Genomic DNA, 16,175 nt, shown 5'->3' on the forward strand with positions numbered 1-16,175 from the left:
ACTGAAGGAGGTTTTTCACTTATCGACTTCTTTAAAATACAGAAAGGAGAAGGAGCTTGTCACATATTCACAGTGTTTTAGATGGCAAGCTCAGTATGAAAACATTTTAAATGTAGTGAATATAAAATTATTTAGATTTTTTATGTGGGATGCTTTAAAAATGTGTTTTGTTGCTGGACCCCATCCACAGCAGTACATTGCTTTGCTCCTATGTTGGACTCCAGCCTGCTTCTCCAAACTGGGTGTGTGCCGACTGACATCTACTGTTTGTAACACACTAACTCTGGATAAATATCCCATACAACACCACTTAAACAAATCTGACCCCCGTTTAATGCTCATTGGCTGGCACAAGAGCTGCTGGGTTTGAGTTCTTGGAATCAGATATTTTTCCTGTGGTTGTTTCCAAACATCTCATTTCCAAGATTACTGATTTGAGGGAAGACGTGGCAAATGGCACCAAAATCTCGGGGTAATAAAAACAATTTGAGCAAAGAAAAAGAGGGAAAATAAGCTATTTCTCCCATAAATAAAGAGATGGGCAGTTTTGTTTTTGCAGGCCTTTTGCATTCTTTGCATAATAATACCCTGTTGTCAAGGGGGGAGGAAGGAAGGAGGGAGGAAGGAGAGGGGAGGAAACTGTGCTGAAAGAAATCCAGACAGTGTGAAGTGACTGGATTTAGGAAACTGGAGGAGGGAGCAGCTCTGTATACTTTGAGAGATCTTTGGACTTTTTTTAATTTTGCTGACGGAAAAATAAACAGTTGAATCGATAGTCAAATCAGTTTTGCGGGGGCGGTATCTGTGACTCTAAAGTCTATTTTTTTTTCTCAGATCATGCCACGTTTGAGATCACGCCTGTGATGGGCTGAGCGAGTCATCACCCTCCTCCTGCAGAGTCACAGCCGAGAAAAGTTAGCGAAGTTGTCTCAGCGTGTGCGTTTTTAAAATCTTCAGTGTCTCCTGCAGCCGCCAGCCTGCTGTCCGCCGGCCCGCCCAGCATGCGGGACTAAAGGCGGAGGAATGGCATCGGCTGTGTTTGAAGGCACGTCGCTGGTCAACATGTTTGTCCGGGACTGCTGGGTCAACGGGATCCGGAGACTCATCATCAGCCAGCGGGGAGAGGAAGAGGAGTTCTTCGAGATCAGGACAGAGTGGTCTGACAGGAACATTTTATACTTGCATCGGAGTTATTCCGACCTGGGGCGGCTGTTTAAAAGACTGCTGGAGTCCTTTCCTGAGGACAGAAGAGACCTCTCCAAGTCTCCACTCATAGAAGGTGGGTCTGATTGGAAATTAATGTGGCAGGAAGTGACGATAAAGCATTTAATTCAGATTATTACAAGTAATGTAACTACAAAAATGAGGGTTTAAATCTGATCAGGGGCGTAGCTGTGAATTATGGGGCCCTGTGCACAGTAGTTGGCTGACCCCCTTAACTTTACCTTCACCCATTTTGACTGTTTTTTTTTTCAGGTTGCAACTAATCATCAACCCTATCAAACCTTGGCAAATTAGCTTTTTTAATTTTTCAAAAACATGCTAAGAAGGCAATGAGCAACAAAAGAAGAAATTACCCAAAAATTAGCAAGAAATTAGTCAAAAGTAGAGCCCGGCCGATTCTGGATTTTAGGGACCAATGCTGATACTGATATTGGGGAATAAATAACTCAGATACTGATATATTGGCCAATATTATGTATATTAGGGGTTGGCTGATATTGTTTTTTCAGGGCTGATACTGATACAGATTATTAGTAGTTAATGAGATCGATAACTGATATTTGGAACCGATGTGCATTTCCAATAAAACTTCCTTTAGCAGATGTTTAATCAAAACTGAAACATTCAACATCATATACAGGAAATTTCCAGCAACTTTTCTTTATATAAAGTCAAGTGAAATTTTAAATTAAAAAATGAATAAATAGCTCCCTGAGGTTTTTACAAAATAAAAGATCCTCTCATGCTGACACTTTCTTTACACTTTTGAATTAATTAATTTTATCAGCGATCATTTAAGTAAGTAAAGTAAATATATTCAAATTATGGTAGACTGAGTTTCTGCAAACCACTAATGGGCCTATGCTACATTTGCATGTTTCATTCGTATAATATCAGCATTTCTAAAGTGACATAGTAGCCTATATAAGATGACTGATTTGGTGGTGGAAGGGTTAGAGGATGGTGATCACCCTGGTGAGACGCCTGCCAAGCTACAGACCACTATCAACAAAAATCAAATTAAGTTGTGATTTTCTAAGACATTGCTGTGTTTCCAGCGTTTTTTAGGCACAAAATGTGGTCGTCTTTTGCTGAGACATTGCTGCGTTTCCTGCCTGGATTGTTCCTCCCAAACCAGGCATTTTAAGCCAAAACATGATTTTTTCGTAACTATAACCAGCTGTTTTTTGCGCCAAAACGTAACCACACATTAACCACAGTGCTGTTGAAAGGTTAAGTTTCAACATACCTGCTCTCAAAAGTAACATGTATGTGGTTTGCAGAAACATAGAATGCCAATGTTTTTTCTGGCGACTGGGTTGCATTTTTTGGACCCGTCTGAAAGTTTAGGTTCTGCTTTTTTGGCTCTATCAGAACAGGAACATTTCCCAAGTAGTGGATTATTACTGGGGAGGAAAACTTTGATTCTGCGTGCACAGGAAAACCCCCTCAAAACAATATTCCTGTTTACAGTTAGCATCAGAAACTGTAGCAACAGCTGCTGTTTTGTGCTTTTAAAAAAGTTTTTTTTATTGTCCCATTATGAGGATAAGAGTCAGATCCCGTTACTTTACCAGCTGTGTGAAAAATTGAGAATCATAAGGGTATATCCTATTTATATGAGCAATTTATTCATAATTTAAATGTGGGCTGCAAAATAAAAAAGAAAAAGCAGTCAATATAATCAATAATGTTTTAGGGCTAATCTGAGCCAAACTGATTCTTAGCCTAGACTTGCATGTTTTTGTTTGGACGGGTCAATAATTAACAAAGTGCACTTTCAGGTGTCACATTAGCAGACCTATCACATAACCTGTAGACCAACATTGTTACAGCATGTTGCTCAATATTTAAGAGCTAAAAGGCTGTTAGTCTTATAAATTCATTTTCTTTTTATTGTGGCCTAAAAGTTGGATTCCCCATGCGGAAAATTTCTCTCTGCATCATAACTTTTTAGGAGGGGTGGATGTTGCTGGGCCGTTATGTGGGACTCAGAAACCAACCCCTGTTCTGCTTTAAAGGCAGATGTATTCTGTCTAAAGCAAGTTTTTTTTGTGTGGGAGAGAACGCAAACAAACACAGGGAGAACTTTCAACTTTGCACAGAAGAGGACGAGGCTGCGATATATACAGCTGTGAGGTGACGGTTCTCTGTGCTGTCCCCAAAGAAGTTGTCAGTTTGGAGACACGTTTTTCCACAGGACAGCGAAGGGGATACATTTAGATACACTCTATGAGGCAAAAGAAATGTAGTGTAGTTTCCTTCAAATATTTTCAGATATTAGGTTTATATTTCTTTCTTTTTTTTTAACTACAACATCCAAATGCAATTTTATTTTGAGCATATTAAACGTAAACTATCATTAAGCATGCATACAAAATAACTTCATTAACACTTGGTTCGACATCAGTTTTCTTGTGCTGAATTCAGATGACTTCCACAAGCATTTAAACCCCTGAAACCTTAGAAAATGGCTTGATTTCTTTTAAAAACAAAGGAAAAAAAGAAACTTGGCAAGAAATGTCCAGCAAAAAATTTGGTGACAAGAAAACAATCTAAAAATTAACAAAGATTATTGGATATCATTTAAAAAATAGGGAAAATATATCTATAATTCCATTAATTATATATTTAAATCTTTGCAACTGATTTTTATATTTTTTTTTGTAGCACTATCTTGAGATAATTTCTTATTTTTATTTTTACTCTTTTAAAAAAATAATCGTTCTTTTTTGTTGTTTATTTCCAGGCTATTTTCTTGAAACTTTTAATAATTTCTTGCTAATTTTGTGCCATTTTTTTTAAGTTGCTCATCGCTCTTTTCCCATGTTTTTGAGAAATGATTTATAAAAAGGTGATTTATGAAAAGCTGCCGTGACATCTTCTGCTGCAAAGTTTAAGGCAGATCTTTGTAGATCTTCAGGCATCAGAGCTCAAACCTGTGGCCCTGAGGGTTTGAATCTTTGACACTGTGGTTGTGTGGCGCTGCCAGCCGGTTTGGCAGAGCTCCCAGCTTGTTCTTGTTCCTTGGCACTTCCCTTTTGTCTCTACCCACTGAGCCTATACGAATATTTTGGAAACATCCCTTTAGTGGCGACTGGAAAGCTCCTCTTCCTGCCTGTGCACTGAAATAGCAGACAAGCTTGTTGACAGCTCGCTGCTCTGCCGCTGCCAGAGCATTTTGGGAAGAGACATTTCTGATCTCATGACTCACTTTTCACTTCTTTTTTTACTGTCTGTCACCCCTGGTGTCCTGATTACTGCTCAAAGATACATGGAGCTGTGATTTTGGCACAGGCGGAGATGTCAGTGTTACTTTAGAGAGGTAGTTTGACAATTTCATGGATGGATAGGAAGCTGCAGGGTTAATAACGATCCCCTAATGGCCTTTCCTTCATTCCTACCTCTGTTCAGTATTTCTTTGCATCCGCCCTAATTGCCTGATTGAAAGTCGCGGTGTAAAAATGTAGCTCTGGCATTTCTCACTCCGCTCTGCTCCAGTTTCTGGCTCATGTTTTCCTGTGTCTGTGCTGCGTCCGAGCAACAAGGAAGGCGTGCAGAGCTTTACACTGATGTCATGATGAGAGAGGGAGAGGGAGAGGGGTGGACTTCCCATATTTAGTCCAGCTCCTCTGCAAAGGCCTCCCAACACTTACCTTACATGTGACCCCAGAGCGAACACAGACAGGAAGCGATCCCTCACATTCCTTGTGAGACAGATCCCACCGAGGAATTTAGACACACACTGTGTCCAATGTCCCTCCCTCTCACACTCATACACCACCTACATGAGAAATACTCAACAGTTTACTCTTGGACGCTTATGAATTATTATTTCAGAGGGTTACTATAGAGCAGCCGTCAAAGGAGGGACATTGGCTCATGTTTTTATCTTTTTTTTTTTGGAGTGTAAACCACTTGGATTTTCCTTTCAGAAATATGGAATAGATGTGTTATATTTATTTATACTCTTGGTCAGAAAGTAAATACTCTTATTTCCCAAAAAGACAAACTATTCCGGATACAGCAGGTAGACTCAGAGCTTTTTATTGTTTGTGTAACCAGTTGAAAAGAAATTACAAAGCAGCTGCAAACAACAAGCAATATATGTTGTAAGTAAGACAACTAATATTTAAATTTGATACTGATGAAAGTTTTTGGGATTTTACATAGTAAAAAAAAACATTGATTTTACTGTTGTAATATTGAAACTTAAAATATTATGTTGGGGGAGAGTAATTTATGCACATCATGTAGGTGCAAGGCAGTAAAAAAAGAAAAAAAAACATTGTAATTGAAGGAAAATTTTTGACCTTCCACATTACAAGTAGGATCGAAACGTCTTAATTAAATTTTAGTGGCGTGGCGTTAGTGTCCAGCCATGACTCTTTCCTTCAAATGTCGTGATTTTAGACACACAGCCACTGACAATACAGGTGCTTGTGCAAGAAATGCACAAGAAATATGTAACGTAGCCTGACCTTCTCATGGATGTTCACTGAGGTTTGATGTCCGCCGCTTGTTGACTTGAGGCCTCCAGAAATAACATGATGACGAAAAAGCGGAGAGTCAGTGGTTAGATGATGTGTTGACATGTGCTTATCAGATCCACGCAGACGATAGAACGAGCTGGTGCTTACAACATCTGATGACTGTTTAGATAATGTGTTTGAGGATGACTCGGTCTCAGTCGACTTCCTGTTTTGCGTCTACTTCTGCTGTGTTGTTTCAGCTAATAGATGAAGTGTCCCGTCAACAGCGCGTGCTGTCACAGAACCAACAGACGGGAGACTTTAGTGTGCAGTTACAAAGATTATGAGGCCGGCGCGTACACTAGAATTTCATATGGTGTCTGTTACTGTTGTTACTTTTTACAAACTTGTTGCACTAAGCAGATAAACACCAACTCTTAACCCTTTTCAACCTGGGCAAAGTGGTTTGATTTCTTTTAAATATGGAAAGAAGGCAATGAGCACCTTCAGATGGATCTACCCCAAAACTGGCAAGAAATTAGGAAATAGCAAAAGACCTTACTTGAAAATTAAATAAATAGATAAATAAATACATTTTAAAAATGGGGAAAATTAATAAATAAATAAAGAAAAGAAAAGACCTGAAAAAGTGCCTAAAAATGGTAATAATTCTCTAAAATAATTTTAAATTAATTTTTAATATCTAATTCTTATAACTTTAACTATAGTATTCTGGAAATTTAACCCTAGCCTTTAAAAAATAGTTTTCTAAATCTACTAATTTCTTGCAATTTGTCGGACATTTCTTGCCAAGTTACTCATTACCATTTTTCTCCATCTTGTCAAAAGAATTCAAACCAAAGCTTTAAATACTTGTTAAAGGCATCTGAATGCAGCACGAGAAAAGTGACGTTGATCCAGGTTTATAACGGATAAGCTGATGTTCCATAGGAGATAATTAAGTGTTAACACCATAGAGAAATAACCAAATGTGGCTAAATGAATAAGGAGAAAAAAGGAGACCACTGCAGCCAGGAAACCATGCAGGAAATAGACTCTGTCACAGGAAACTGGAGGAAATACACTTACTGGGCCTGGTAGGAAAAAACATAGCTGCTTATGTGTCAGTGTTTTTGAAGAGGACAACACTGTAATTGTCACAAATGTAGCAAATCTGAGATAAAACACACAAATTAGTATTTCATAGTTTCTGAATATGAAACTGGTATTTTGGTGTCACAGTGGGAGGAGAGGTGCAGTAGGAGGGGTGTCACTGTCAAGTTGGCGGCGCACTGCAATTTTGGTGTCGAGATTGATTGCATTATGTGCCGCCCTCCTGCTCAGAGCACACTCGAGTTTTGTGCCTTTTCTTACACTCTAATTGATCGCTGCGACCCACATTAACCTCCAAAATCACACAAACCTCTTTTATTCAATATCTCACTTTCATTATGCATTCCTCAACCCACAGACATGTCCGACTGCACAGAGTTAGACATAGTGTGACTCTGATTATGGCTAGGAATGCAGAGTAAACATTAATATCTGTCTACCACTGCAGCATACTTATATGAAAGTCTTTCATGTTATTAACATGCCTTATATCCTTCTGATGGCTGCAGGCATGTGTTGAATTTTGGTCTGTAATTGGAGAGGCGTGCATCGTCAAACTGCAGCTACACACACCAGATCCGCTGTGGTTACCACGATTAAAATCTTGCATAATTGACACCGAACTGTTGCAGAAATAACCACACATACCTCTCTGTTGCACATCAAACATGCTTCTTATTTATTAGTATTCCACACAGACTGCTAGTTTAAGCAGCAAAAATAATCCCATCATCTAACATATAATTTAATTTGAATGCATTACTGTTCAGTTCAAATGTGGCTATTACCTGAAATGAATGTCAAATACATTCATGCACCCTTACACAAAACATGGTGACCTCTGAACTTTCAGAATGTGCAGAAATATGGATTAAAAACAGACATCATCTTCTTATTGCAGCATATTTGGGCTGCTAAATGTTTTGTGTTTCCCTGACAAGTTTCCTCTCGACACATGCTCCTCTTGATTTTCCACTCTAAAACCAAACTGCTATTTAAGTGGAGAAAACATCTTTTAAAAGGGATCGGAGGACTTGTGATGATTGTTACCACTCCCCAACGCGCCCTCTGATAAGGTATGATAATAAAATTCTTCCTAATCCCACCCTGTTTCCACGTGCACCCTGGGTGTATTAAATACTGTGCACTTGATTCATAGCATTAGCATCGCACATGACGGGACATAAACTTAATGTGTTTACAAGGACAACAAGAATGGGTGTGGTTTACAGTCTCTGTAGTGAAGTTATCATCCAGACTTTGTTTCCGGTTAAGATGTTAACTGCTGTTTTTTCTGCAAATCAGCCATCCCACCAAAATGGCATGCACTGTAACAACATCGATTACACTGATGTAATGGTTTCCAGTATTCCAGACTGGAGTTGTCTTGTTTATTTCCTGACTACAGCATGAAAACAGTCAGCTGCCCAGTTGCGTCATTTAACAAAACATGAACAAATACTCAAATTTCTTCAAATTCAATTTTGTAGGATTGAGGCGGATATATTGGTAGAAATGGAAATATAATAATTATGGTTTCTTATGTATATAATCACCTGAAAATAAAAATTGTCATGTTTTTCTAACCTTAGAAAGAGCTGTTTAACATCTACAAAGAACTTCATGCTGGTTACAATCTGCAGTCCTCATCGCCAGTCGCACAAAATCCCCCTAATTCTTACACGCTGCTCCTTTAACCCTTTGAAACCTGAGCAAGTTGTCTTGATTTTTGTCAAAAACTTTGGTTAAGTTAGCAAGAAATCAGTAAAAAAGAGAAAAGAAAAGAAAGAAAAGAAAACAAAAAATTACCTGAAAAATGTGTTTAAAAATAATGATGATTCTGCAACATAGTTTTAATTATGTGATTATAATTATTTTAAATATAGTTTTCCAGAAAATTTTCCTTGGCTTTTTAAAAAAAATCATGGTCTAAATCTATAAAATCTTGCAATTTTTAGTACATTTCTTGCCAAGTTGCTCATTGCACAGTGCATTTCCCCCCATGTTTTAGAAAAAGAAATCAAACCAGTTTCAAGGGTTTAAATACTTGTGAAAGATGACTAAATGCAGGACAAGAAAAGTGATGTAAGTCCATATTTCAAAGGGTTTAACTGCCTGAAAACTTGACTCACAGCTGGTCAGTTATGACAAAACAACACAGTATATCAGTGTGAGCCTTAAACTTGTGTGATTCGTCACATTTCTAGAAAAAAACATGCAAACATGTGTCAAAGGGGATTTAAACAGCGAACATGACCTGCAGGCAGTATGAGGTCCAGACCGGGTGGGAGTCTCACTTGTTTCCTCGTGGTGATTTAAGCGCCCGATCACTCCTCACATCCCCCTGGGTATGATGTCATCACTGCTGGCCATTACAAATGGATGAGACTGTGACTGTGCACAGCGCTGCTTCAGGCTCTTACTCAGTGCTTCCATGTAACAGTAACCGCCGTGTGACTGCGTTTTGTCTGTAGCACTTACATAGATGGAGAGTCATCAGTGCGGCTGCAGTCTTCATCGTTATTCCCCTCACCACATCCCTTTGTCAGCACGGCCGTAAATGATGCTCTGCTGACTGCTCGCTCACATGGGCGGCAGCCTAAAAAGTGCTGATCGTTCACTCCCACCGCGTCTTAAATTGCACTCCTAGTGTTATGCAGGATTAACGTGTTATTGTGTCGCTCTTCTCTCCACCACTGTTATTACTTTCCTCTGTTATTACTGTGATCGTATAAATGTTTGCAATTACACGGGCGGTTTAACGGCGTCGCTCTGTGCTCTAAAACAAGCGGCCTATTTTTTTCCTTCCTCCCACTTTGGGTAAATATCAGCGGCATTGTTCATAAAAAGGTTACTGTATGAAACAGACTACTACCTTTTCACTTGTATTTGTGGCAACCTTTGTGAAGACGAGGGATAAATTCAGACCTGTCTGGCTTTTTGTGTGGACAGATAACAGCCTGGTGGCAGTAAAGGTCAAAGCAGCTGCCCTTTTTTTATCACACAGGCACAAAAATATCAACACTAAACATTTAGATTGTAGGCACTTTATTTGTACATCGGACTGTTGATTTTTTAAAAATATTTTGAGATATTTTAAAAAATATGAGAAAATAGGTTTGAGGTTGAAAAACACCAAAGTTACCCTTTAGGTAGTGTATTTTGTGAAATATTTGTAAAATTCCAACACTGAAGCTGATGATTTCAGATGTTCGTATTTGTTTCTTTCAGGGCTGGTAAAAATCAAAGAGGCAAACGACATTGAGGAGAAACTTAACGAGGTGGAAAGACTACTGAAGAACGCCATCAACATGCCGTGCAAGGTCGGTCACTCGACTATAATCCTTCAGATAATATCAGTGCTTTATCAGTATGGTCACTGTGCATTAGAAGGTTTCATGATACGTTTTCTTTGAGGCTAAAAATTAGATGTTTGAAAACTTAAAGCTTCGTAGACTGCACTGATAAACCTGACTCCACAGTACTCCAGGTCAGAGGTGATGTTGACCTTCTTTGAGCGGTCGCCGTTGGACCAGGTGCTGAGGAATGACAAAGTCCACAGAATCCAGCCGTGCTTTCAGAGTCCAATCAAGATATCAGGTATGGATCTGGTATTATTTTGTAACACAAAGATGGAGCCGCTTTTAACTAATGCCATTAAGACTTAACCAGCACTTTGTACCTTTGCAGAAATCATGCGGTCCAATGGATTCTGTCTGGCCAATACGGAAACCATCGTCTTTGATCATAGTGTCCCTGAGGAAAAAGAGAGACCCTCATCCACTGACTCTGTGGAACATACGTGAGTATAAAGACCAATATTTCATTACATAATTTATGCAATAATTTTAAAAAATCATGCCACAAGCCTTGTTATAACCTCAAAGTGAGTAAACCCAGCAGTTTGCAGTGTAGTATAAATAACCTTTCCCACACATATGAGGATTTCCACGTTTGCTCTTGAGAGTGCTGTAAGTGTTTTGATGACTGTGGGAGTCCTTGAATGTGACCCAACCCCAGGACCCTCCACCCCAACAGGAAGTGTGTCTGTGCACCTCTTCCTTCCCTGGGCGTGTGTAGGAAGCAAAAGAGGAACACATTCCTCTGGGTGTTTCACACAAAACACGACTTTACATAACTCTTAAAAATCTGAATAGTTAACGTGTACAGTGGAAACCTCTTATTATTTCTTCTCTTTATTTCTCATGCAGATTAAAATCGAAGTGGCATTTCTATATTTATCATATAAATATAAAGTAATAAAACATATAGCTTTGCTATTTACTGAATAATGTTGACTGTGTCAGCATACAGCTTCATGATTAATCCATTTGACAGGGCGTCTCAAACCACACTTGTTTTTCTCCGTGCAGTCTCCATCACTTGCAGCCATGATTGTTTTTCATTGTTTGAGTAAACAACACAAGGTACATAATTTATGCTGCTACATTTTGTTGGTTCGTTTCTGGCAGTTTGTCAAAAGCTACAAAGTGACCAAATTTATTATCATTAGTATTATTATTAGGGGATGACGTGCAGCGAAAGGCTGCAGGTTGTAGTCGAATCTGCAGTCGCTGCGGCAGGGACATAGCCTTTTCTTCATAGTAATAATGTCTCAAGAATATCATATCTCTAATTCTCCTCAAATTAGGCACAAATGTTCACTTGGACTTAACAATTAACTGATTAGATTTGGATGGTCAAAGGTCAAGGTCACTGTGACCTTGCATCCATCTCATTCTCCTGAATGCTACATCTCAAGAAGACCTTTAGGGAATTTCCAGAAATTTGGCCACAAGTGTACACTTGGACTCAAAAATGAACTGATTAGATTTTGGTGGTCAAAAATTCATGCTAATTTTGAAAAAAAAAAAGAAGACACAAATTCACTGTGACATCATAATGTTCTGCAAAAACACTTTTCTGGCCATTACTGAACGCTGTAACTTTAACAGGGGAGATAATTGGTCAGTTATTTGAAGTAGTGACACTAATCTCGGGTGTCCACCTTAAAAATGCTGATTATACAGATCTGCTGGGTGAAAGATGCGTGTGAAGCATCCGTGTTTTAGAATTTGTCACATCTTTGCAGCAACATCCATATTTGCAGCATTGCCATCTCTCATGGCTACGTGAGTGTGGACTGACATGTATATGAACTGCACCTTGACTGGTTGGAGGCATTCCAACACATTATTTTCATGTATAAAAAACCTCCAAAATGAACATACTGCTTTATCAGTATAGGCAAACTATCTGCTTAAGCTGATAGTTGATCACTGTAGCTGTGATAACTATAGGATATTTCCACTGTGCCAGCAGAAAGTCTTTATGGGTTGATGTCGACAATTAGCACAGGGCCTTAAATCAAATGCATCACACATCCTGTCCTTGGAGTAAAGTGTCTTTCATTTGTTGCCAGGTATGAGGATGGAACAGAGTTTCTGCCGTTGGAGGCAGACGTGTGTGATGAGGAAACAGAAGCGTATGTCACCAACCTTTCCTACTACCATCTGGTCCCGTTTGAAACTGACATCCTGGAATGAGAGACTGATGCCTGTTGATGGACATCTGATGCTATTACAGAGGACGTGGAAGCTATGCAACGCTGCACATAGCTACTCCGACTAAATGCTGCTTATATTATCGAACTCTAGAGCTGCTCTTCTTGCCCGTTTTGGAGTCGGTGCAGATGGACCGCATGCACGGAAATATTGGAAGAACAGCAGCGCCATTTTATTTGTGCCACTTTAAGCGACGTCACCAGTGTGCCTCATTCAGGGCCTTATTGAGTGTGTCCAGAAAGGACATGACAGGACTGTGTGTGCTGGCTGCAGAGGGCTTTCGGGGTTTTAACACAACCTGGGGCAAGCTCCTTCAGTCCTGAAGCAGACGCAGACAGCTGGAGAGGTTTCAAAACAATTCGTCACACGTCAACCACAATTTGGAGACAAATTTACAGTATTTGACCGTTCACTGTTACTTAAAAACTGAGCTGAATCAACCAGCACTCTTTATTTTTCTATCTGAGTTGTTTTACCTTACGCATTTCTCCATGAAGTCATCGACTTCATTTGCCAGGAGATATGTGACGCACTTCTGAAGCCTTTTTTCTTCTCATTTAAACGGCTCCCTCAAGTGTTTTCCAGTGTTACCACTCCGGTGTTTTATTCCTGTGGGAATACAGGAGGCTGTTAGGAGGCTTTTTGTATGACATCTGTTTATGGTGCAGTTTCCACCAGCATTTAGGAACTTTTTTGTTTGTAAAATACCAGCTTGAGACTTTGAGGATAAATCCTGTTTTGTTGCTGTGATCTGCAGTCAGTTCTTTGGCATGAGAGTACTCTGCGATCCAAGTGAAACTAGGCTATAAGATACAAATTTGTGAAGTTTAGCTTCAACTAAAGATAAAGGAGTAGAAATCACAGAGACAGACTGTGACTAAAATCTTCCTGAGTTAGCATGAAACAAAACTTGATGGTAAATGAGGGAGAATACTGGAGCTATTATATGTCTGTTTCACTTGGCTCTTGGATTACTATCAAATTAAAGAATGTAAAAGAAATGTTAAGTGTCATTAAACTTTCCAAAGTTAGAACTTTAAGGATAACTTCAGCCCCCAAATAATCAATATGTGTATATCAATTACTCACCCCATGTTATGTTGACTTTGTAAAGAAAACTTTGTTCTTGTTGCTTGCCTCCGCAGTAAAACCAAAAACCAAAAACATAAAAAATTTCTTGATGAATTAAAGACATAGGGGTCCAGCATAAATAAAAGCAAAACTTTATCAAAACATCCATCTACAAAAACTCAGACAACTCATGAAGTATAATCCAAGTATCTTTTATCCAGTCATATACTCAGTACTTCCCAAACAGACAACCCTTTTTTTATGCTCTCTTCAAAACCAGACTCCATTTACAAAAATGATAATTTTACTTCGCTGAACACTGGAGCTGCTGGTCTACCTCTGCTTCGATCAGTTAGTTATTTTTTGTTATTGTGTGACTTTAGTGTTGTAAAGGGTTAGTCCGGATTCTCCAAAATCACACAATAACACTGACTAACTAACTGGTAAGGTCAGAGGCAGACCAGCAGCTCTCGAGTTCAGCAAGGTAAAATTGCTGGTTTTATCAATGGAGTCTGGCCTTGAAGTAAGTACTGATACATTTCACTTTCAGTTTAGTTCCCTGCCGTAACAGTTAGTCTGTTTAGGAAATAATGAATGAAACTTAGATTATTGGATTATTAAAGTTTGTAATCAGATATTTGATATATTTTTGCTGTTAGTAAACTCAGCACCCTATGACTTAAGTTCATCAAGAATTTTCTCCGTTTTTGCAATTCTTTGTTTGCCAGAGGCATGCAAGAAAAACACGTTTTTGTATGAATTCAGCACAACACGGGGTGAATAACTGATATACAAATGGTTATTTGGGGGGGGGTAAAGTATTCTTTTAATGCTGCCTTTTTAGATGTAGGTGAATTTTTTTTGTAAAGTTTTGTCTGTAGAATAATATGTAATAAGTGTTTGTAACATAGCTTGTAGCGTTGCTTATTTTATGTCTGTAAACAAATAATGAAATGTATCAGAGCGGAGAATGAGCGTAGCCGTCATGAGGAATCATCTCACTGCTGTTGTTGTGATGACGAGTGAGAAAATGAGGCAAAGACAGCTTTGTTTTATGGGTCAGCTGAGGTCATAGCTGACCCGCTCTGTAAGATGACGTGTGGGTTCAGTTGCAGAGCTGAATGTGGGAGTCTGCAGCTTGGCCTGCGACGGGGGAACAAGTCCTTTCTTTATCTTAAGAAGACAAACGACCATGCTGTACTAAAACTTTCTATAGAAAGAGCTGCGTGAAATACCCACTTGATTAAAATTCATGCCTTTTGTATGCTTTATGGGTTGCTTTCAGTTCTCATAGCTCCTTTGATGAAACTGGAGCATTACACGTGTTTAATGGCAAAAGTAGTTATATTTGTGTAAGGCTGACTGTAGAAAGTTCATCTGTATTTATTATTTTGACAGTTTTGTCAGTGCAGAAGTCATTGTGGCCTTACACTGCAGGCTAACAGCTTGTGTCCACTTTCCTGCCCCTCCAAATACAAAAGGCATTCAACCCTCACAAACTTGGCACGCGGAGCTTCGACGGGACGGTCCTCCGCATGAGTCTATTTAGTAACACAGTCATGATCAGCATTCACCCCATGAGAAAGTACAGCTCTTTCTCACGGTGTGAAACTATTTCATGCTTTCCTCCAAAAATGACGTTATAAATTGAAGAATATTTTACAGACATAAAAATGTCAGTTGGAAAAAGCTCTAGCGTACATAATAGCAGTGATTAATATGCTTCAGCAAAAAGAAACTAGAATTTTTTCATTTAAATGCAAATACAAAGGTCAAATTTCCTCTCTTTCAAAGAACTGTGTTATGTTAAATGCTGTATAACTTCATATTTGAAGATATCTGTTTAAATTTCTATCTCAAGAGCCGTTACACATTCGAAATATTCTGCCACAGTCTCTGATATTATGACTAAAATGGTACTCAGCTGATTTATGAAACATATCAGTATGCCCAAAATCATGCCAGCTTGGGCTGTGAGGACTTGTTGAAGGACAGTGTGACAGATATTATGTACATGATATTACACAAAAGATTTTATTTATTTTGTAAACTCCAGCCGCACTCTGTGAAGCTAACCATCCTATGCCTTGTAATTTCTTTTTTTTTATGTGTGATGTGAGATTGTTTTGTGTGTAAATATGTCAAAAGGATTGAATGATAATCTTAATAATAACCTTTGAAAATGAAGTTTATGTTGTGACGTTTGATAACTTTAAAGCTATTCAGACAGTATTAGATTCAAATTATTATTCTAAAAGCTTCTCAAAATAAATATGTTTTCGATAAAAGGATTTTTTTGTGTTGTGTTTTTTGTGTGGAAATACTGATGTAAATATTCGCCCAAGATTGCATTTATAAGGTGTTCATATTTTATTTTATTTTATTTTATTTATTTATTTATTTAAGGTTTCCCAGCTGACCTGGGGAAGCAGAATGGGAAAATGTACATCCTTGATTAATCCTGCAGTTCATAGGGAAATATTGTGCATCTTATTCCTCCACATTTATCTAACAACTAGTTTCCTTACAGATTAATCTTTCAGGTGCAAAACATACACAGCATCTTATAAAATGTAACACACAACAGTACGTAAAACAAAAATGAAAGTAGCTCATTGTCGACAACATTAAATTGCTGCCTACATCAAATCAAATCAAACTTTATAGCTCAAGTCATACATGAAATGCACCTCTAAGTGCTCAATACAAAAGAGTTAGAACATGACAAGAA

General features: G+C 38.5%; 1 protein-coding gene across 1 annotated transcript; it reads left to right on the forward strand.

Moving 5' to 3' along the window:
* Positions 1-663: 663 nt before the first annotated feature.
* pxdc1b (PX domain containing 1b) lies at positions 664-15,735 on the forward strand. Its single transcript, XM_042510494.2, has 5 exons — positions 664-1,279; positions 10,041-10,132; positions 10,292-10,409; positions 10,500-10,611; positions 12,232-15,735. Exons 1-5 carry the CDS (start codon positions 1,024-1,026, stop codon positions 12,353-12,355), a joined length of 702 nt encoding a protein of 233 aa, XP_042366428.1. The 5' UTR covers positions 664-1,023; the 3' UTR covers positions 12,356-15,735.
* Positions 15,736-16,175: the final 440 nt, after the last annotated feature.

The sequence above is a fragment of the Plectropomus leopardus genome, chromosome 21 (assembly GCF_026936395.1).
Source record: "Plectropomus leopardus strain MGB_pleo_1.0 chromosome 21, ASM2693639v1, whole genome shotgun sequence".
Taxonomy (NCBI): Eukaryota; Metazoa; Chordata; class Actinopteri; order Perciformes; family Serranidae; genus Plectropomus; species Plectropomus leopardus.